The 22,324-nt window shown below is 35.2% G+C and overlaps 2 protein-coding genes across 5 annotated transcripts in view; both read left to right on the top strand.

Moving 5' to 3' along the window:
* LOC129802469 (pleckstrin homology domain-containing family G member 3) overlaps positions 1-13,877 on the top strand; it is a 56,173-nt gene extending 42,296 nt beyond the window's left edge. For all 4 annotated transcript variants that reach the window (XM_055848332.1, XM_055848331.1, XM_055848330.1 and 1 more), the window contains one exon: positions 11,482-13,877. In XM_055848332.1, the coding sequence (XP_055704307.1) occupies positions 11,482-13,412 (1,931 nt within the window). In that variant the 3' untranslated portion in view covers positions 13,413-13,877. The remainder of the gene's footprint in view (positions 1-11,481) is intronic.
* A 4,623-nt stretch (positions 13,878-18,500) lies between these two features.
* The window catches only part of LOC129802482 (chondroitin sulfate N-acetylgalactosaminyltransferase 1), a 61,615-nt gene continuing 57,791 nt past the window's right edge, over positions 18,501-22,324 (top strand). Inside the window, exon 1 of the mRNA XM_055848355.1 lies at positions 18,501-18,987. Within this exon, the coding sequence (XP_055704330.1) occupies positions 18,975-18,987 (13 nt within the window). The 5' untranslated portion in view covers positions 18,501-18,974. The remainder of the gene's footprint in view (positions 18,988-22,324) is intronic.

Genomic DNA, 22,324 nt, shown 5'->3' with positions numbered 1-22,324 from the left:
TTACAACAATTCACTGAGAATTGTTTATACCTCCAAAGAGTTTTTTTTTGTATATATTATTTTCGTTTTAGTTTTCGCTAAAAATACATCCAATAGCGAGTAACACGAAATGTTTTCTTTGATTTTTTTTCAGTAGAACGAAAAACACACATACCATTTTCAATTTAGACTTTTTTATTTTGATTGGAATTATCATAATCCGTTGTATCAATTTATATGAATTTGCATAAAGTGAAACAAATGCAAAATCATAATAACCAGTTGAATCACACTGAAAGTGTAGATTGGCATAAAAAGAAATTATTATTGCTATTAGACAGTGCGTAACTTTTTAATATGATTTATTTCTCTAATAATATTGACGTGAAATTTAATATTTCACTTATTCTCTTTTTATAAATGATGATTGTTATATTTCTCTACTCTTGTACACACCTAACCAGTAATTGAATAACTTGAAAGTTTAATCTCTTTCAAGTGCTCTTTTTGCAGGAAATGATCAATGAACTCGCGGTTTTTTTTAGGTCTTTCGAACGGCAGACCATGTGCAAAAAGATAAACTTTGAAGCACATGAGGAATAACTGAAATTGAATTGCTCTCAAAAACAATGTTTCCCCTTTCCACAAGTCTTAATAGCTTGTGATTTTCCTTTGATAATCTCTGAAAAATTCATGGACTGGCATACAGTAAATCTAAAACGAGAAATTCAATTTAGTTTTATAAGTTTTTAATTAAATTGGTTTTAAACTATTTATGAATAAATTTCAAAGAATTATAATGCAATTATGCAATTGAAAATTTTCATGCATTCTTGTGAGATAGCTTTTGATATGATAAGAATACGAGATAGTCTATGGAAAAATTTGAAAAATACAAAGTTAAATTGCATACTCTGCTATTTATTACGTTCTAATGAATGTATTGTTATCGCACAAACACAGAGAACTACTGTGGATTTTCTTTATTGAAATAGAAATTGAAAAAAAAAATCATTTATTATTAGTATAGAAATCATCAAAGTCCACCTACAATTTCTCACGATTACCTTTATTGAAAAGATTGAAATCATTAAACTCTTGACATTGAATTGAATTGCAGCACATTATTTTGCGAAAGGTTTTTAAGAATTTACTTTCAGAACTATCGAATCAGAATTAGCAATAATTTATTAGTATTAGGGAGAAGTGTGGCACTTTTGAAATTAGGATTTTTATCCTATGCTTAGTGGAAATGAGCCATATCATAATGTAATCTAGCTTCTCAATCTGTTTGTGCAGCTAAATTATATCACGATAAGGCTCAATTTTATTTAGAAATAGGAGAAATAACCTATTTTAAAAGGCTTAGCTATGTAGTGTAATTCTGTTAATCTCAAGCTTTTATAATTTATTATTAGACTATGTGAACCATTCGAACTTACTGATGGGAGATGGAAAAGCTTTCACATTTTTTTCTTAAACTTCGCAAGTTTTATGCTAGTTTGTTCAGAGACTTTTAAATTTTGCAAAAAATGAACGTTTAAATATTTAGTTACGAGATATTTATTGTAGAAATATTGTTAACAGCACTACCTTTGTTGCATATGGATATATGTGTGTGTGTATGATCGATGTACCTTGCACTCAATCAATTAATAAACGAGTATTGCACCGACCGTCAATGGATAAAGTTGTTTCATTAAAGTGCGATCCCGACATGGCGATCGTGACTGTGATGTGAAAAAGTGTAAAAATTTTACAAAATGTGCACCGGTAGATACCACAGACGCCGTGTACAGATCAACGACGATGATGTTCAAGTTTCTGTAAAGAATCCACTGGAGCAATGTGATCTTTCCAAGATCAAAGACTTCGTTAATCTGGAATATCTGGAGATCATCATAACAGTGGTACTGGTTATCCTAATTATTGGGGTGATGTATCATCTCTTCAGGAAATGGAGAGCAAACATCCATAAAAGAGCTACTAGACAAGTGATGCTGAGGACTCTTGGCAACAAATCCAGGGAGTCACTAGCAGAGACTGCAGCATAGGTTGACGACCGAGCGAAAAAGTACAATTCTGCACAACGGAGAAATATTGGAAAAACAACAGAGCAACGTCCTAGCAGTGGACTTTAATCCGACACCCAGAAAGTGTGCAGAGTACATCGCTTCGCAGAACCAAGCAGAGTCATCAAGTTGAAACATCAAGTACAGAGTCCATAAAGAGGAATGCACCAAGCAGAAGTTGCTGAATTTACACCACCATCGAGTTTGCTGCCAGCAACCGCAACCAGAGACGTAATGCTGAATTTGCTGAGTACACGAGGCAGAGCGACCCAGGCAGGAACGCATTGTTGAGTAAGGTCATAAACAATAACAGTGAATGGGTTAGGTCAGGAATTAAAAAAAAAAACAATTATATGCAATTTTAATGGATGAATTATCAAGATTAGAGGACATTTTTACTGAATTAGAAAAACTTTTAACAAATTTAAAGAAAAATGGTCCAAATCGTAAATATTCTTCTGAATATGCTTCAAGTAAAAGAACATATGTAGAAAATTTACATGAAAATTTCAAAAAATCATATAATAAATTATTAAAACTTTTAAAACCAGATCAATTAGAAATATTTGCTGAAAAAGGATTTAAAGAAGAAAAAATTGCAAAGGAAATATTCGATATACTTAATGAAATTCAAAAGAAAACACAAGATACAATTGAAGAAAATTTAGAAATTCAAGTCGAAGCAATACAAGAACAAACTACAGAGATGGCGACATTTGATATTAAGACAGCCTCTCATATCATTCCGGATTTTGACGGCGAATCTGATAAAATCCTTGATTTCTTGTCAGCCGTTAAGTATTACAATGATACTCTTGCTGAAGCAAGTAAAGTCCTTTTGATGAATTTCGTCATAAATATCAAAGTAAAAGGAAAGGCTAAAAATTCTATTTCTGGTCAAAATATCAGGACATATGCTGAATTACACAAAGCAATGTCAGATCGGTTTGAGTGCCGTAAAACCGTTGCGACTCTCACTCAAGAACTCTCTCAATCAAAACAAGGAAATAGTTCAGTGACTGAATATGCGGAAAAAATTGAAAAACTTTCATTTGAACTATCTAAAATTCAAATTCTGGCCCAGAACGGTGAAAATTCTAGTATTATTCGAGCAATTAATGATACTGTAGCTGCTAGCTCATTCAAGAATGGTTTAAGAACTGATCTAAAAACGGTTGTTTTAGCGGCACGCGCTGAAACATTTGCAGAAAATGTTTCAATTGCTCATGAAGCCGAATCATCTTTGCCCAAAAATACAAACCAGGTAAATTTTGTAAATTCTAATGGATCGCACAAGCAAAATTCTCGTGGGTCACGTGGACAATCTGGTCGAGGAAATCGCGGAAGAGGAAACTCCCGTGGAAATATGCGAGGAAATACAAATTCTCAGCAGAGAGATAATAATTATCAGAGTAGAGGAAGCCATAGTAATCGAAGAAACTATCGTAATGGACGAGGAAATAGATATTTTCGTGGTCAAAATCGTGTGTACGTAGCACAAGAAGCATCAACGCAAGGAGTTGCGATGTCTTGCCCACACGGATGCAATCATGGGTCTCAAGGGGGAAACGTGGTAGCCCCTGGCCCAGTTCAGCAGCAGCCGGGGGCAATGCGTCAAAATACTCATCAGTTTTGGCAGTAAATGTTGCATCAAGCAATTTTATCAAAATTTTTATTCCACAAATTGGGTCAATATGCACGCTATTAGTCGATTCCGGAGCAGATATTTCTCTTTTCAAAATCGATAAGTTACAAAATTTACGTAGAGAAATTAAAAATGATTCAATAAATTTCACAGGAGTTGGTCAGGAAAATTTTAGTTCTTTGGGAACCTGTGAAATAACTCTAAACCTAACAAATAATTACCACGTGCATCATAAATTTCATCTCATCAGTAATAATTTTTCAATTCCTTTCGATGGAATTCTCGGTAGGGATTTTCTCAAATTTTTCCAATGCAGTATTGATTACTATAGTTACTTATTGCATTTAAATTTACAGGAAGAAACTTTATCTATACCACTTTATGACAGAGTGGATGAAGGAACAATCATTTTACCCTCAAGAAGTGAAGTAGTTAGAAGGGTAGATGCTGTTATAACAGAAGATTCTGTCATAATAGGGGAAGAACTTGCACCAGGAGTGTTCTCGTCGAGTTCCATTGTCAACAACATTCCAGTCGTATCATTTCTAAATACTACCGAAAAAGATGTGATTTTACGAAACTATTCGCCAAAGGTAGTACCATTGCAATTATACCACGTAGCTTGTTCAAAATCAGGCACTGAAAATTTAGATGAACAAAGAATTACTAATTTGTTTAACGAATTAAATTTTGATAATGTACCTTCATATGCCCTTGAATCAATTCAAGAGATTTGTGTACATTTCAATGATATTTTCTGTTTGCCAGGAGATAAAGTAACATTCAACAATTTTTACAAGCAATCAATAAAATGTTCGCAAACGGAACCAGTCTATGTAAAAAACTATCGTATTCCTCACGCGCAATCCGATGAAATTCAGAAACAGGTCACAAAAATGTTACATGATGGTATAATCGAACCGTCCACATCTCCCTACAATTCACCAATTCTTCTCGTACCAAAGAAATCCGAAAATGATGAGAAAAAGTGGAGATTAGTAGTGGATTACCGAAAAGTAAACAATAGCATTATTGCTGATAAATTTCCACTACCCAGGATTGATGAGATTTTGGACCAGCTTGGTAGAGCCAAATTTTTTACAATATTGGATCTCCAAGCAGGCTTCCACCAAATATTAATAAATCCAGATGATCATTCAAGGGAAATCACAGCCTTCTCAGCATGCCAAGGGCATTTTCAGTTCACTAGGCTTCCCTTTGGACTAAAAATTAGTCCTAACAGTTTTCAAAGAATGATGTCATTAGCAATGTCTGGATTATCTCCTGAGTCCACTTTTCTCTACATTGATGACCTTGTTGTTTTTGGTGCCAGTTTGGCCCACCATAATTCCAATTTAATAAAGGTATTCAATAGATTACGACAATTCAATTTAAAATTAAATCCCAACAAATGTAAATTTCTACAAAATGAAGTCGTATATCTAGGACATCGTTTGACTCCTAATGGAGTTTTACCTGACTCTTCCAAATTTAACGTAGTTCACAACTACCCAGTCCCAAAGAATCCCGATGATGTCCGACGATTCGTAGCTTTCGCGAATTACTATCGCAAATTTATCAAAAATTTTGCTGAAAAGGCTACTCCTTTAAATAATTTACTACGAAAGAAAACAAAATTTTTGTGGGATAGTACCTGTCAAAGTGCTTTTGATAGTTTAAAAGCAGACCTTACTAGTCCTAGGGTATTAAAATACCCAGATTTCACAAAGCCTTTTCTTCTCACGACCGACGCTTCAGATATTGCAGCTTCAGCAATTCTCTCGCAAGGTGAAATAGGTGAAGATTTACCTATTGCATATGCAAGCAAAGCTTTCACCAAGGGAGAGAAAAATAAGTCAACAATAGAAAAAGAATTGACTGCGATACACTGGGGTGTCAAGCACTTTCGTCCCTATTTATTTGGAAGAAGTTTCAAAATTATAACTGATCATAAGCCCCTTGTTTACCTTTTCAATATGAAAAACCCTTCATCGAAACTTATGAGGATGCGTCTCGATTTAGAGGAATATGATTTTACGATTATGCATAGGCCGGGAAAAGATAATGGAAATGCAGATGCGTTAAGTCGCATTGAAATTGATTCGGATACACTAAAATCTCTCACAATTCTGCCTGTACAGACACGTGGTATGGCACGTAAAGAAAAAGAGCAAAATATTCAAAATCTTCTTGAAAGTATAGATTTTTCAGATCAACTTGAGCCTGATCAACTCAAAGTGCATGAAGTTTCTAAACTTTCTGAAATTTTGAATTGTCCTGAATTAATTTTTTATAATTCACCCTCCGATCCATCTCAAAGCACAAACGGTGGTAAAAGCGCGCTAAAGAAATATAACACATCTAAGTATACAGTAAAAATATCAGCCAATTACACAGAGCTTGCACTAGAGCAAGATCTTCTTATTGCTGATCAATCTTGTAAAGATTTAAAAATCAGAGAGCTCTCGTTGTCTTTGAATAGCTTAATTTTTCAGCATTTCACTGTTGAAACTTTCAAGACAATTGCAAATAAAAAGCTGCAGCATTTATCAATTCTTCTGTATACTCCACCTATTCTTATAACTGATAAAAGTGTTATTAAAGATATTTTGAATCATAACCATATTAGCCCTCTTGGAGGACATGTGGGTCAAAACAGACTTCTTAAAAAATTAAAGGAGCTGTATAGATGGAGAGGAATGGGAAAGGACATCGCTGAGTATATCAAATCTTGTGAATCGTGTCAGCGTAATAAAAGTAGCGTGTTGACTAAGGAACCGATGGTACTAACTAGTACTCCTCAAAGTAGTTTCGATATAGTATCAATAGATACTATAGGGCCATTCATTCGATCAAATCGAGGAAATAGGTACGCGTTAACAATGCAATGCGATTTGACGAAATTTATTTGCATTGTAGCAATACCTGATAAAGAGGCCAATACTCTCGCTAGAGCATTAACGGAAAATTTCATACTAAAATATGGAATTATGAAATGCATCAAAAGTGACATGGGAACAGAATTTTTAAATGAAGTATTCCATAGAGTTTGTGAAATGCTTCAAATAAATCAAGTAAATTCCACCCCGTATCACCATCAAACTCTAGGAGGTATCGAACGAAATCATAAAACATTGAATGAATATCTAAGATCCTATATCAATGAACATGGAGATGATTGGGACAGTTGGCTCTCATATTTTGAGTTTTGTTATAATACTACGCCTACTGTTCATAATTATTCACCATTTCAGCTGATATACGGAAAGAAAGCTCGACTACCACAAAATATAACGAATGATAATGTACAACCAATTTACAATTTTGACTTATATTCCGCTGAATTACAGCATAAATTACAAAATTCGTGGAATTTTGTCAGAAAAACTTTAGATAAAGACAAGATTGTATCTAAAAAATACTATGATAGAAATAAGAATCCTATTAATTTCTCAGTTAATGATCTTGTCTTACTAAAAAACTTTAATAATAAGAAATTGGAATCTCTATACCAAGGACCATTCAGGATAATAGACAGAATGGGAGTCAATTCAAAGATTATGAATTTAAAAAATGGTAAAATAAAAATGGTACATAATAACTTACTAAAATTATATTATTCTAATCAATAAAAGAAAAAAACATAAACTTAAAAAAAAAATTTTTTTGAAAAAAAAATAATAATATAATAGTATAATATAAAATAATAGTTATGACAAATCTATATTCATTAAATCAAATTTTTACTCTTATTCACCTCTAATATTATTATATATATGAAATATTATATAAAAAAATGAAGATTTGAGTCTATTAAAATTATATGGGTAATAAAAAAAAAAAAAAAACAAAATGTTATAAAAAAAAAATATCAAAAAAAAATTATAAATAATCTTTTTTTTTCCCTTTTTGGGGGGAGGTGTTGCATATGGATATATGTGTGTGTGTATGATCGATGTACCTTGCACTCAATCAATTAATAAACGAGTATTGCACCGACCGTCAATGGATAAAGTTGTTTCATTAAAGTGCGATCCCGACACCTTGCAAATACGATACTTCTTGGTCAATTTTACAATTTATGCGAATAATCCTAAAAATCTGTAAACCACTCTCGACCATATCAATTTCTGTTCTTCGATATTTATTATCAAAAATTTGCTTAGGATTAGGTCTAGTTAGGAAGTTAAAGATGAACTAAATACATCAAGCTCACCCTAATACTTTCAGTAATAAACGGTTAAAAGTTTAACCCTTTAAGGACGATTGGAACACCGGTGTCCCATAAAGAAAATAATTTTTCATGACCACCTAAACTTATTTTTCTTATATTTGCACATAATTGTAAAGTAGAAGGTTGAAGGAATCTAGGATATTTTTTGTAAGTCTCCAGCTACTTGATGTATAGTAAATTTTTAAGCTAAAAAATGACGAATTTTTAAATTCTCATATTGAAAATTGATTTTAATTATTTTTTATACTTCCAGTTTTTTTAAAGCAAAACCGCTTTGGAAAAAGAACCTACAATACTCTAACATAAAATTTTTCATTGGAATGAAAATTATCAGTTATTGGTATCGTCAGAAAAATTACTTAAAATTTTTAGCTATTTTTGTCTCTATCGTTCATAGAATCAAAAAATACACCAAATTGGACTCTGTTGGCTTTTCGAAGGTTAGATGTAAGACGTTAACCAAGTTTTGTTTATCGGTTTCATTTTTATTGGTGATTTTCGGTCAGCGAAAACTGTCTCGTCGTTAAAGGGTTAAAGGGTCTTTGAACTCAACTTTGAAATAAAAAATCTTTTATTATTTATAATCTTCGAATTTAAAAAAAAACTTATGCCAGTAATACCTTAAAATTGATATTGAATTACTGAAGTTTTCATAAAATACGAAAACTTATAATTTGTATTAAGGGGGACGGGGCCTGAAAAGAAATCTAAAAATTAAATGATTTCCGCGATTTTATTTTGGAAGAGAAGAATACGATGAGCCTAAGTGCTTAAGGAGTAGCTAACATCGAATAGCTTCGTCGCTAAGGACCCTTATTGGCGGGAAAGGTGCAACTCGTATATCTCCTAAAAACAAAAACAATTTTCATAAGTGTCATAGTTAAACTAAGAAAAAATAGAGAAAGTAGTCAAATCGGAACTTTTTTAACGGTTTAAAAAAAAATATATCTTAAAATAAAATTTGTATTTTTGATCTTGCAATTCAGATTTCCCTCTTGAGTAAACTAGAAATAAACTTTTTAAACATTTTTGCATTTAGTTATATAGAAATTGGATGCAAATTCTTGAAATTTTGATGTGTTTTTGAGAATTTTTTTTTACAAACAAATAATTATACTACATTTTGTGTTCTAAAATAAGTACTGATCAGGGAAATAACAAATCTTCGTCCAAGTATACGAGTTTAACTTATTTCCTAAATGGTAATGTTTTTTTCTAACTTTAGATGAAAATACTCTGAGCAATCATGAGTACTGAAAAGTAATTTTTTCTTAAAAAAAATTCTCCGAAAATCAGACCCAAAGAGCTGAATTTTTAAAATTTTTGAATAATAATTTGAGGAAAGTGTGAATTTTGTACTTTAATTTACTTAAGAGCTTTAACTTAGTACATTTTTTAATATGTTCGAAAAAATATTTAAAGAAAATATTTTGTTTCGTGATCCGCATAACCGCTTAAATCTTTTATAATTTCTTTTGAAGAGAAAAAGATAGGAAAGTATAATATAACAGAGTTTTAGAAAAAAGTTTAAATACTATAAGGACTATAAGTGATAAGTTTAGGATAGTTCACTTAGTGAGTTTCGTATTTATCGTGGAAATCTACAGGCTCCTTTGGAAAGGTGGCTAAAAAAGATACACACACAGATTGGTTCTAAATCCTTGAAATCAAAAAGAAAAAAAAATTCAGAAAAGTAATTCTGAAAATACTAGCAAATTCTCTCAAATGAAAATTCAGAATCTTAATTTTTCCGACTTTATTTTTCGAATAAAGAATAATGGTTTTTTTCTTAAATTTTCACTTTGATAAGACATCGAGCTAATTGTAATCAGAATACCCAAATCTACTTCTGCAATATTTCTAATTATTTGCATTGCAACATTCCACTCTTCTCAATTTTGATATCCAAAAAAGCAATTGACAATATTTTTAGAATTGCAATTTAGAGTCAATTTACAAATTTATTGACTATGTAACAATAAGGAATTAAAAAAATGTCTTCTGGAACTATGACTTTATTTAAATACAAACTAAGCTGTGCCTATTTAGTCAGCAAGAAATTAAATTTTATCAGTACCCAGCGAGCACCAAATGCTAAGCTTTTTCAAATCAGCTGAAAACATATATAATGACTCCCGCACTTAGGATGATTAACTAACGGATGGGGCATTTTAATTCAGAAATGGTATATTTTTCTTAAATTCTTTATAATTTTCAAGCTTTAGATCCCACAAAAATAAATAAAACACGAAATGGTAGCCACATATACAGAGAATATATTTTTATTGAATTTAAAATGTTCTTGGTGTTACAAATAGAAAATTTGTCAGAAAAATTCAAAAAATTGCGAATTTTACATCTTTTTCATATAGGTTTTAGGAAGTGTTATCTTCATGCAATCATTATAAATTTTGTGCTAATAACATAACATTAGATACTCTTTCTTTTGGTAAAAGTTTTAAAATGATTGCATTTGGTGTTATACAATTTTTATTTATACAATTTTGTACGGAAAATGTATGAGAATGCTCTGCCCTGCTCCGGCACATCTTTTAGATTAGACCAAAACAATTTCATGAAATCAAATTTCTCTACCCTTTTCATTCTCAAACGTTTTGCATATCTTTGTTGAACCCTTTATCTCTCAAAATTAGACTGAACTAAATTGAATTTGGTGTGATGCTTAAAAGAAGAAGAAGAGTGCAAAAGAATGGGATAGACTTATGCAAAAAGTTTGGGAATGAAAGAGACCTTTATTTTGATTTGGTAAAATTTTCTTGGTCTAAAAAGTGTGACGGAGCTGTAACAAAACTAAATTTGATGACCAGTGCCACTAATCAAGCCTCTGACACTCCATCTAGATCAGAAATTTATAAAGAAATCAAAATTGCTAGTCTAAATTGAATTTGTGCGATGGGCACGTAAAGAAGAGAGTGTTACGTTACTTTTGAGAAGGAAAGGTAATTTTATGTCACAAAATTCTCCTGGTCTAAAGGGTATTACTGAAGGTATATTAATTTCATTTATTAAAGATAAAATTCATTTTTTATTAACAAAAAAATAATATTTTTGGAAGGTAAACAGATTCCTCTATTTGTCCATAAAACATCAAAGAAAAAGCGATTACATTTTATCAAAGATTCAATTTTCTCTAGTCACAAAAAAAACAGATTGAGTTATGCCAGATCAGAGATTGTTGAACGGCCCCTAAAAACTCCCTCAACCTCATATGCTTTTTTTTATCAGTGTCATGATTTGTAGCCCATCTTGCATCATTCCTTTCCCTTGCAGAAGAAGAATAGTGCTATGAAAATTCTTTTATTTTGGGATAGTAACTTCCCGTATAAAAGGGGAAGAACCTCATGTAGAATTGAGTAGGACGAATCATGGATCATCTGCATGATTTCACTCATTTGCACCATAAATTTCCCAGATGAGTTTTCCATGCTTGTGCTGATGCGAATGGCTACCCAAAAGAGATGAGGGAGAAGAGACAACGGAATTAATATTCTTTGAGATCCACTTGAACTAATGGATTTGTTGCTTTCCAGATCGGACGCCAGATAAGGGTGTTGGACGCAAATGGAGTCAATCGGCGACGCCAGAGTATCTGGAGAGGCGAAATCAGTACAGACGCAGTGAGATGCGGTATCGTTCGAAGAAGGCACGCAAGAATATGACGTCAAGTACGTCAATGGAGAGTTTTGGGAGCAAATCGCGGGATATGACGTCACCACGGAGGGTACGTTCGAAGGAGTCTCTATTGGTGGTAGCTAAGAGCAAATGTGATCATCGTGAGGATAGTTGCAATTGTGCCGTGGTGAAGAATCAACTGTCGGACACATTGAAGGGACGAGAGAGGAGTCAGTCAGTGGAGAAGTTGCCCACGGAAAAGGGAACTGAAGTTGATGGGACAGAAATGACGAGGCACAAGAAGTATTCAACACTGGATGGAGTGAGGAAGCCAACAACTGCACCACCGGTTGAGATTAAGGTTTATACGACAAAAACCCTGCCAACAAGGATAGTCAACATTAAGAAAAATAAGGCGAAGGCAGCCAAAGAAACAAGTCGATTCTATTGTGATCTCAATCCGGATGAATCAACTGTTCTCAGGATTACAGAATCCACAGAGAATTTGAGTCAGGAAGGGGCCAAGTCAAAGGAAGAAGGGTCAATTGATAGAGATCCTTCATCCAAGAATGATGCTGAGATTATATCAGATCTTCTGAAAGATAGTGAAGAATACAAGAGAATGCTTAAAGTGAAGACGCACAAGCAGAAGAGTGTAGATTTTTCCAAAAATCCAGATTCAACTGAAGTCACTGATTCTCCATCATCTTCATCTGCAGCTCCTTCATCTTCTTCGTCAACGTCGTCCATTGAGAAGACAGATAAACCCACCGAAGGTCCTATCAAGACTCAAGCGGAAAAGATGCTGGATCGTCTGAAGAGTATTGAGCAGGATATTCAGACTCCAGAACCCATTTATGAAAGTCTCCTGAGGAACGTTCATGTTCCTTACAAATCACCAATTGGTCTCAATCGATCCGTCAGTCAGAACTATTCAGTGAAGAAGAAACCGATGCGACCGGAATCAGACTATGTGACATTGGTTTATGCCGGAGGAGAACTCAAGAGTGTTGATGGGTATTTGGTGAAGAGTTTGCAGCAATCAGAGCTTTCGCAGTTGCGCAACAGCGATTCAAATATCAACTACAACAACAAGGGAGAATTTTCAAGACCTGAAGATGTCCCAGAAGCTGGTTGTGAAGATGAGGCTGTCGATAAGATCAATAATTTCGAAAGGAGGGGCAGTTTACGGGCTTCAAAAGGGACTACCTTCCTCCAGAGATTCATGAGTGTTCGTCTCGATGATTCCATGGATTCGACTAATTCGATCGCCAAATGCGTCAAAAAGACCGAAATTGCATCTTCCCAAAGTTTCATTCACAAACAAGGCAGCGAGAGCCTAGGTTCGAGAATAGCTCATGTTGACTATGCGGATCCTAAGACCCTCTTTGTTCCACAATCTCAGGGAAGTGAAGATTCTTCAGCGGCATCTGCTAAAACTCAGAGAGATTCAGTATTTTCATTAACTTCTTCTAATGACAGCGTCAATGATTCCAAGAACAATCCGCTAAAATCTCCAGAGATTGTAGTCGAGGCTCCTTCCTCCCCAAATCTCGACGATGAATGCTACTACGAACAAAAGGTTGAAGCCTGCCTGGAAAATGATGGCTTCTTCAGAGATTCCGCAGTCTACAGCGACGACAATGAACGTCGTGGGGATTTTGTCGAAGACAACACCTCCGTCCGGTGCCTCGTGGCCGAAAAAAAGAAGAGACTATCAGAAATAGTCACTCAGACTACACAAACAGTCACAGAGGAGACTCACAATGGGATCAAAACGACAACAACAACGAAGAATTGGGTGATGCAGCAGATAAAGAACTTCGATAGCAACAATACGCACAATTAAAATATATATTTCCGGGTCCAAATAAATCTAGTTCTTCCGCAGCATCATTATCCACAGAGAGCCCTCCCCCATGTTCATTTGGCAAGGGGTAGGTCCTCCCAAAATAACGAATAAGCTCATTTAGTCCACGGCTTTTTTTTCCAAGAAAAAAGCCGTAGTAACATCTTCTAGTTGCTAGTGTTAGGTAAATCAAATAAAAATTGCAAGTGTTTTTAGACAACTTTTTTTAACTAGTTAATTTTATTAGATAAATAAAGAATAAAAAACTAACACAAATATCACGAGCTTAGCTTGTAACCTTAATTATTCAGTAATATTTTTTTTCCAACAATATATATTTTATTTGTAGAAACAAGGTATTCTACGCTAAATTTAACAAAATTGCAACTTGTCTTTTATATTATGGATGCCATAAAAAAATTCTAGTGTACGTCTTGTGAAGAAAGATAAATGTTGAAAATGGAATTTTTGTCTTTTATTGCAATATGGACTAATTCAGCTAAGCTTCGTCTCTTTTATTTAGGTTTTGTCGTTAATCAAAGAGAAAAGCCTCTTTGGAAGCCACATTAGTTCCGAAAGAAGAATGCCTTACAAGTTTCAGGAACAAAGGCACCTCGGGTGAATTCATGAATAAAGAAAAGTGAAATTAGTATTCTGGTTAATGAACCCTACTTTGTTCATCAAAATGAAACGTTAAAAAGTAAGTATGCTTTTCTCTTAAATTGTTCTAAATAATAAAAAAATATTTACTTCGGCCACTGAAGAAGCTGAGTAAGTATTTACTGCACCAAAAGCTCTGGGAAGAAACACCTTTTATAAATTATCTCTTTCCTACTCAGCCATAGGCGTACCGTGGCGGGGGCGAAGGGTGCGATCGCCCCGGGCGCCGTAAAAATTAGGGGCGCCGTAAAGCAACCAAAACTTAGAGACACTAGAAAATTAAAGTATTATAAAGTAAAGGCGCTTTAAAAATAAGCACTTATAAAATTAGAGCTCCTAGGCGCTAAACCAATTAGTAAGAAAAAATAGTGGAATAAGAAATTAGGAATATTTAAAAATTAGGACATTTAAATTAGAAAGCCCTAAAAAATATGGGGGCCGAAAATTGAGAAGATGAAATCTTAAAGCGTTAAAATATAAGGGCGCTCTAATAGGGACATATTAAAAGTATTACGCCCACAAAATAGGGGCCGAAAAATTATAGAGTGGAAAAGCCAATTATAAACCTAGATCAGCTTATAAAGGTGTAATTCTGTCATTGAAAATTCGGTTTGTGAACAAACTTGAGGGGGTTCTTATTTCCAAAATAACGCTAATTTTCTTTTATAATATACTAGACATATTATTTGTAGCAGGTAAATTAAGGGAAATGTACCAGCAATTGTCACTGTACTTTGTATGAGGTGTATGATCTCCAGAGAGCTTTAGATCTTTTTTTTTTCAAGGAGAGTATTCCTGCACAAGAAACATGTCCTTGGATTTAAAAGATATTTAAGGATTAAAGAGGAAAGTCTCGGTAATCGCACAAATAATAAGGAGATACTGGGATAGGTTTGTTCTGAGAATATATTCCTTATGTCATTCACTAAAAATCTTCCTTAGATACCAACATACTAAAATTTACAAATTGAGATTTTTTTAATGATCGTCTTATTAAAGCAATCTGCACATACAAGAGTGTTTCGTACGATAAGCTTTAGTTGAGAGAAATGAGAATGACGTGGAGGTTAATCTCACGGATCAACCAAAAAAAGTATTCCGCTAACTACAACAGCAGAAATAAATCAGAATCAGAAGGTCTCGTTCTGAGTAGCCTTCTTTCTATTTCCTCATCCACCGCCAACTGGCCTGCGAGTTTATTTGGGTGTCCAAGAAGTCTGTCCTTGTATCGCTTGCTGGCCGCTACAATCTCCTCCTGCACCGTCGCTATTTTGAGATCTTTGTGAAGCTGGTCATTTGTTACATACCAGGAAGCGTTTGCGATTTGCCTTAAAGCCTTGTTTTGGAACCTTTGCAGGATGTCAATATTAGTTTTAGCAGCAGCTCCCCAGAGTTGAATCCCATAGGTCCAGACTGGTTTTATTATGCAATTGTACACAAGGACCTTATTCTCTACTGACATCCTTGATTTTCTGTTTAAGAGCCAATATAAATTCCTCCATTTTAGGCTTAGCTGCTTCCTTTTTGTCCAAATGTGAGATCTCCATGTCAGTTTCCTGTCTAGGTGGATGCCTAAATACTTAGTTTCATCGGCTTGGGGGATTTGAATGCCGTTCAGCTCGACAGGTGGACTAGTCTCTTTTCTGAGAGAAAAGGTTACATGGACTGATTTATGTTCATTGGCTTTAATTTTCCATCTGTGTAACCAAGATTCAATGTGGTGGAGGCCAGCTTGCAAATTCCGAGAAGCCTCTAATGGAGAATCAGCCACCGACAAAATTACCGTGTCATCAGCATAGGTTGCCATTGTATTAGGAGGATGTTGTGGGAGATCAGCCGTGAAGATAAGGTAAAGAAAAGGTCCCAGCACGCTACCCTGTGGATCACCTAAAAGTACCAAAGTACTGGAAGTACTTGCGATTTTTCACAGCCTTGCTTAACAAAGAAGTTTCTATCTGTCAAAAAAGAGTTGATTATAAGATAGCAGCCATAGGGCAGCATCTTCTTCATCTTGTAAGTAAGTCCTTTGTGCCAAACTCGATCAAATGCTTGACTAACGTCCAAGAAAGCACCAGTCCAATACCTTCTGTTATCGAAGGACGTGTGTATAACGTCCACCAAACGGTGAACTTGCTCGACAGTCCCATGGCCGGCTCGGAAGCCGAATTGATGATCGGGAACATACTGTTTTTATCAAGGATAGGCTTTGATCGCGCCATGAAGAGCCTCTCAAAGATCTTGGACAAAATCGGGAGCAAGTTTATGGGTCTATACGAGCTCATCTCTTCTGATTTCTTCCTGGCTTTAACAAACAATCTGACCAAGGCAATCTTCCACTGCTTTGGAAAGTAACCAGTGACATGCAGGGAATTAAAAAGTTTTTGTATAAAACGAAACGCTTTAGGAGAAGACTCCTTTAAAATTCGCCCTGTGATTAAATCATGTCCAGGAGCCTTTTTGGGGTTCAGGTCAGTGCACATTATGTTTACAATCTCCTTGATACTAATTCTTTTCAAAGGAGGGGACAATTGACCAGGAGATTCCAAAAAAAACTCTGAACCTGACTATCATCATTCCCCTCCATTTCTGGCCAGGGACAAAAGACACCACCCAAATGGTTGGCAAAGGCATTCGCTTTGTCAGAGTCAGATCTTGCCCAACTTCCATCAGCTCTTTTAATAGGAGGTGTAATACTTTGTGGTCGAGACAGCTTTCCAGTGGCCTTCCAAAGGCTGTAATCAGTGGCTTCAGTTGGTGTAAGACTTTCCCAATAGTGAACGATAGATTCATTTTTCAGATTCTCCAACATTTTTTTAAGTTCCCTGGTTGCTCTGTTAAAATTCCTTCTATCTTGGGGGTGTCTAGTGGATTGCCATTTTTTACACAAATTTATTTTTTCGCGAATTTTTTCTTTTACACTCAAGGAAACTTCGTACCTCTGGGCTTCATTATTTCCAAATGAGGTAGATGAGCGCGCAGCCTCCTGTATGGCCCCAGTTAAAAGTTCCACTGCCTGATCAATCTCATGATGTGTGATGAGTGTTCCTGGAACATCAATTGAGTCATCCAACTTTTCTCTAAAAAGATCCCAGTTCGTAGTTCTGTTGATAAGAGGGCGCTCCCTCGCTATAGTCTTAGCCTTAGAAAAGTTCTTAAGGACGACGGGACTGTGATCTGATGAAAGATCGAAAGAAGACCTTACTTCACAGCGTGTTGGATCCACACCGTTTGTTACACAGAAATCAAGAAGATCAGGAACCTTCTTGGGATCTGTAGGCCAATATGTAGGTTCCACTGTAGACAAGAAACTCAAGTTTTTATTTTTAGCTGCTTCATAAAGTTCCCTGCCCTTTGGGTTAATTAGACGGGATCGCCAAAATGGGTGCTTAGAGTTAAAATCACCGGCAGCGATAAATCTGTTTCCAAGACTCTCAAAGAAACTCACAAAATTATCTCTCTTAAAATTTTAGGAAAATTTTATACATGATAGGTGTCGAAAGCTCTGGTACATTGTATTTTTAATTTTTGGATTTAATTCAAAAACCGATGATCACCGGAAGGGACATCCTGTCCTATAATAAATCAAGTCTACATTCACCGTCGATTCATCATCCCGTAAACTGGTTCATTAAGGAATATAGACCATTGCTGGTTGAAATTCTAGAGACTAAATATTCTCGAGGATCAGTCTGAGTCTATTTGGGCCCATAGGCCGGCTTCAGACTGGAGGTTTAGCCCAGTTCCCGAAGGTCTCAAAAATTTTAATAACAAGCAATTTTATTGATTTTTCAAAATCTAATGAATCATTTACCCTTAATATTCAATCCTAAATAACAATTTCTTAAAAAAATCTTGCTTGATGAGGAATTAGAGGAGTTAAGCCAGATTGCTAAGTCTTAGGTCTGAAGCCCGTAATTGACTTTGTTACTTCTTCATGATTTTCTTTTTCTTTTTGACAATCTGAAACAGTGAGGAAAGAGGAAATCTCTAAATTCCGACTCTAATTACCCCGACTCTTTTACTCTGGAGGTTGGTCACCAATACTTAGACGACGGTGGCCGCAAATTCTTGCTTCCTAAATTTCGTTTTACTTTATTAACGGTTTTCTTTTTTTTAAATTATATATGCTTCCAAGACCACAAGCTCAAAAGCATTATTATGGAAAATAAATAGAATAAATAAATAAATAAATGCGTAAATAAATTTTACACTATTGACCCTTGTAATTAAGATATCAAAGGTTGGTTCAGTGATATGGTTAAGTATGCCCAAAATCGCCACCCCGTGGAGACGCCTGGTGATACTGGGCGTCTCCACTGCTGCCACTGTCTCGACTGCGAGGGGTGCTTTTGGGGATGCGCATGTCCCATGGAAGGCTCTGGAACTTCCCATGGCATCCATCCCTCGACTTCATCTCCGGCCGTCCGAGAGTCACCTCGCATGCATCTTGTGCTGCAGACTCAGTCAGCATCGACACGCCACAAACCTCGGACGTGGAGCCTTCAGCACCAGTGCCTCACATGACAGTGCTCCTGCCTAAGATTCTTGGACTATTCGCGTGTGAGACTTATTATTAGTGCTTCTTCTGGCAGGATTGTCTAATTGTGAATATTTGCGTGGCCAATAACCTGAGATCTCCTAGTACGATATGTGCAAGTGAATTGCGGGTGGACTTCTTTTCCTGCACTCCATCTTCTATCAAAGTTGTGTCTGTGTCAGTGATTCAGTGAGTGGGACGTTGTTTTGTGCGGTGAATTTGGGTCATTGGGGGAAAATTCGATACACCGAGACTGCAGCTGTTTTCTGTGTGATGCAGTGAGTTGGAGGGTTCTGCAGCAGTGTGGTCAGCAATGGAATGTGACGCCTCCCGGACCACGGAGGAGACTCTTCGACCCAGTGTCAATGTCACAGTGTGGTTAGTAATAAATGAAATGTGTCAGTTCCCGTAGAGGGATGGTATTTGATTGAGTGTCAGGAACAAAAAAAGGGGAGTATGGGGGGATCAAGTTCTTTCGCGCCCTTTTGCCCGCCTTCTCGCAGAAACGCATGTGGGACCCTCTCTGCGGGGCATACCACATGGTGAGATAGACACTGGCGGCAGGGTGGACGAAAAACATCTCGCTTCTTAATAAATTTCCCTACTTGTGCTTCAACCCAGAAGTGTGATAAATGGATCAATAAAGTACCACCACACCACAAACCCTCTTTCGCAACATCACTCTGCTGAACGCCCAAAGCACGAGGGATATCCCCTTGACCCAGGAAGTGGGAGAGTGTGAGATAAACTTTCGAAGATTGTGTAAACCATTCCATTTCCCAGAGATGGTAAAGCAAAAAAAAAATTCTTGTAAATTTATCCATCTCGGAAAACTTTCACGCTATACAGAGAAATTCCTATTGATTTTCCCTACTTTTCTACTTAGGGGAGACTGGGGCACATGTAACCATTTTCGATAGATGCGAATTTGAGGTGATTTTCCAAGGACACTGCGACTTTTTGGAAAATATTTCTTAGCTCATGTTTTACCCTTGGGTATAGGCAATTCGTCGAGGGTAATGCGGATGCTGGAAAACAATTGAGTTTTTCATAAAAATAAAATTTGTGTCACTGTGCATTTTTCTCTTTTCACAAAATACCTGGGGTAGAAGTAACCACTTTCTGGGGAGGATGTAAACACCCCTTTTTCCACCCTTCAAATTAACTTTACACCACTTTCAATTATTTTAATTACTTAAGAGATATATAAAGACTGTATATTTTTCAAAAAATCACGACACTTTTTACAAAGAATAATTAAAATAGCAAAAAACTAAAAGCATGCATATCAAAGACATTTTTCAATGGATTTTCCCCATATTTTGACATCATGTGACTTTTATTTAACACAGCGCCACCAATTTCTTTCGTAATCTATGAATTATAGATATTTCGCATGAAGGTCAATTTCCCGCTCTTTTACCTACTCATTTTGTGAAATTGAAATTGCCTGGTTACATCTACCCCAAATGCTGTTTTCTGACCAATTATTAATTCTTTTGAAATAATGAGAATCTCAATTTCTCTAGTAAATCCATAAATATAATTCTAAAAGATGTAGGAAAGAACTGGTATTGCTACATTTCGATTATTTTACACAGTTTTTAATTTCCAGGTGGAAATCCAAATGACCAAAATAATTGAAATATCAACATTTTCGGGAAAAATGATTTTTATTTTTAAAGTATTAGGATTTTATTGACCAATTCTTTTGTGGACATACATCCCCATGGTATCTATGAATGCTTATGGGTTTTATCCTCTGGAGTCTTAAAATTAATGAAAAAAATCACAGTGGTTACAACTACCCCAGATTACTACTGCCCCAGTTCCCCCTATACACACATCGTCTTCCTCTACCACACGTGACATACAAAATTTGCTCTATTATGCCGAAAATTCCGTGAGGAGCGCGCCTCAAAAAGAGCCAAGTCACCCAACACCACCCCCTTCGATCTCCTCATACTCCACCTTACGAATTAAATAAAAGACACTGTAATTGCTGTCAACTTGTCCCCCTTTTCGACTAGATAACATGATAAAAATCATGTTTGCTGTAGAAACAGTTTGTGCCATCGATTTGTCATTTTTCATAAAAATCCAGGAAGGAATTTTTATGAAATTGTATGTGTCTCTTTCGAAAAACTAGTGATGAGGTTATTCTGTATTCTAGTTTGTGACAGCTGTGATTCTTTCATTCAAAATTTATATTGCGAACCCAACGAGAAAAACGGAACTTACAGGGGACACGGAACCTTCCAGGCATGCATCTTTTTTTTTTTAAATAAAAATCTGTTTAAGGGAAGACCAGATATAAGGTAAAGTGCCCTCGAGTTGACCGGTTCCTCGACTCGACCGGTGGTCAATTTTTGAATTGTTGATAGTGAATTTCTATAAAATTGTCAATGATTCGTTTTATTTATGGAATAATTGACCTATTAATTTTAGATCATACGCCAAATATTAGGGCAAATATAAATAAATTGAATAAATAACTCTACCGGTCGATTTGAGGGAACTTTACCTTATGTAATTTAGCTTATGTACTGGACACACCTACTGTTTAAATCGAGACATAGCTTAACTTAATTATAATCAAAATAATGATTAAACTACATTCCCATCCGTTTCCCACAAAGTTATCTCTCGGCTTAAGTCATAAGTCTGTAAAGGGCGTTACTTTTTCCCTTAGTTAGAAAATTTTACAAAAGGAGTGGCAAAGTGCCCCATGCTGTGCGAAATAATCGTAACACACGTGTTACATGTCATATACGGTTTATCGATTCACAACCGGTTTGGACCGATTTATAAATTACTCAAAAGGTCGCTCAAATTCCCTTAGGAATAACACAATTGAATTTCGTATAAAAATTAGTTATCGATTCGTAATTAGTTGAGACTTGTCCGAAATTCCAAGGCCTTTCCAACAAGTTCAAACTTGACCCCATTCGCTTGATAAATACGCTCTCTAGGACCTTTAAAACTTCTTCCTTGAAATGTTTCATCGGTATTTTAGTTTAAAATAGATCTATAACGTTTGTAAAATATCATGAACTTAACCCTTTAACGACGAAACATTTTTTACGGACTGAAAATCAACAATAAAAATTAAACTGAGAAACATAATCAATGATAAGTCTTACATCTATCCTTGGAAAGTCCAACAGAGTCTAATTCGGTGTATTTTGTGCTTCTATGAACGATAGGAACAAAAATAGCCCAAAAATTTGAGTAGAGTAAAGTGATATAATTTGGAATTAGTGTTACAAGTTGGACAATTCGCCGGTACAAGTTGGACATGGCTTTTTTCTTGATAAATACAGTACAAAATTTGTTTTTAAGCACCAGGAACCAAATTATAAAACTAAAGCATTAAAAATATACAAATAAAAATGAAGTACTGAATTTATCAAGGCAAAAAGCCCTGTCCAAATTGTACCATTGTCCAATTTGTACCACTTTATCCTAATTTTTCTGACAATACCAATTAAAAATATTTTTGGCTTTAATGAAAAATATTACGTATGAGTATTGTAGTTTTTATTACCAAAAGGGTTTTACTTAAAAAAAATTGGAAGTATTAAAAATAAATAAAAATTCGAGAATTTAAAAATTCGCCATTATTGAGCTTAAATATTTACTACATAGAAAATAGCTAGAGACTTGCAAAAAAATTCTATATTTTTTCAACCTTCTACTTTACAATTATGTACAG

The sequence above is a fragment of the Phlebotomus papatasi genome, chromosome 2 (assembly GCF_024763615.1).
Source record: "Phlebotomus papatasi isolate M1 chromosome 2, Ppap_2.1, whole genome shotgun sequence".
Classification (NCBI taxonomy): Eukaryota; Metazoa; Arthropoda; class Insecta; order Diptera; family Psychodidae; genus Phlebotomus; species Phlebotomus papatasi.
This window is presented reverse-complemented; position numbering and strand designations above follow the sequence as displayed.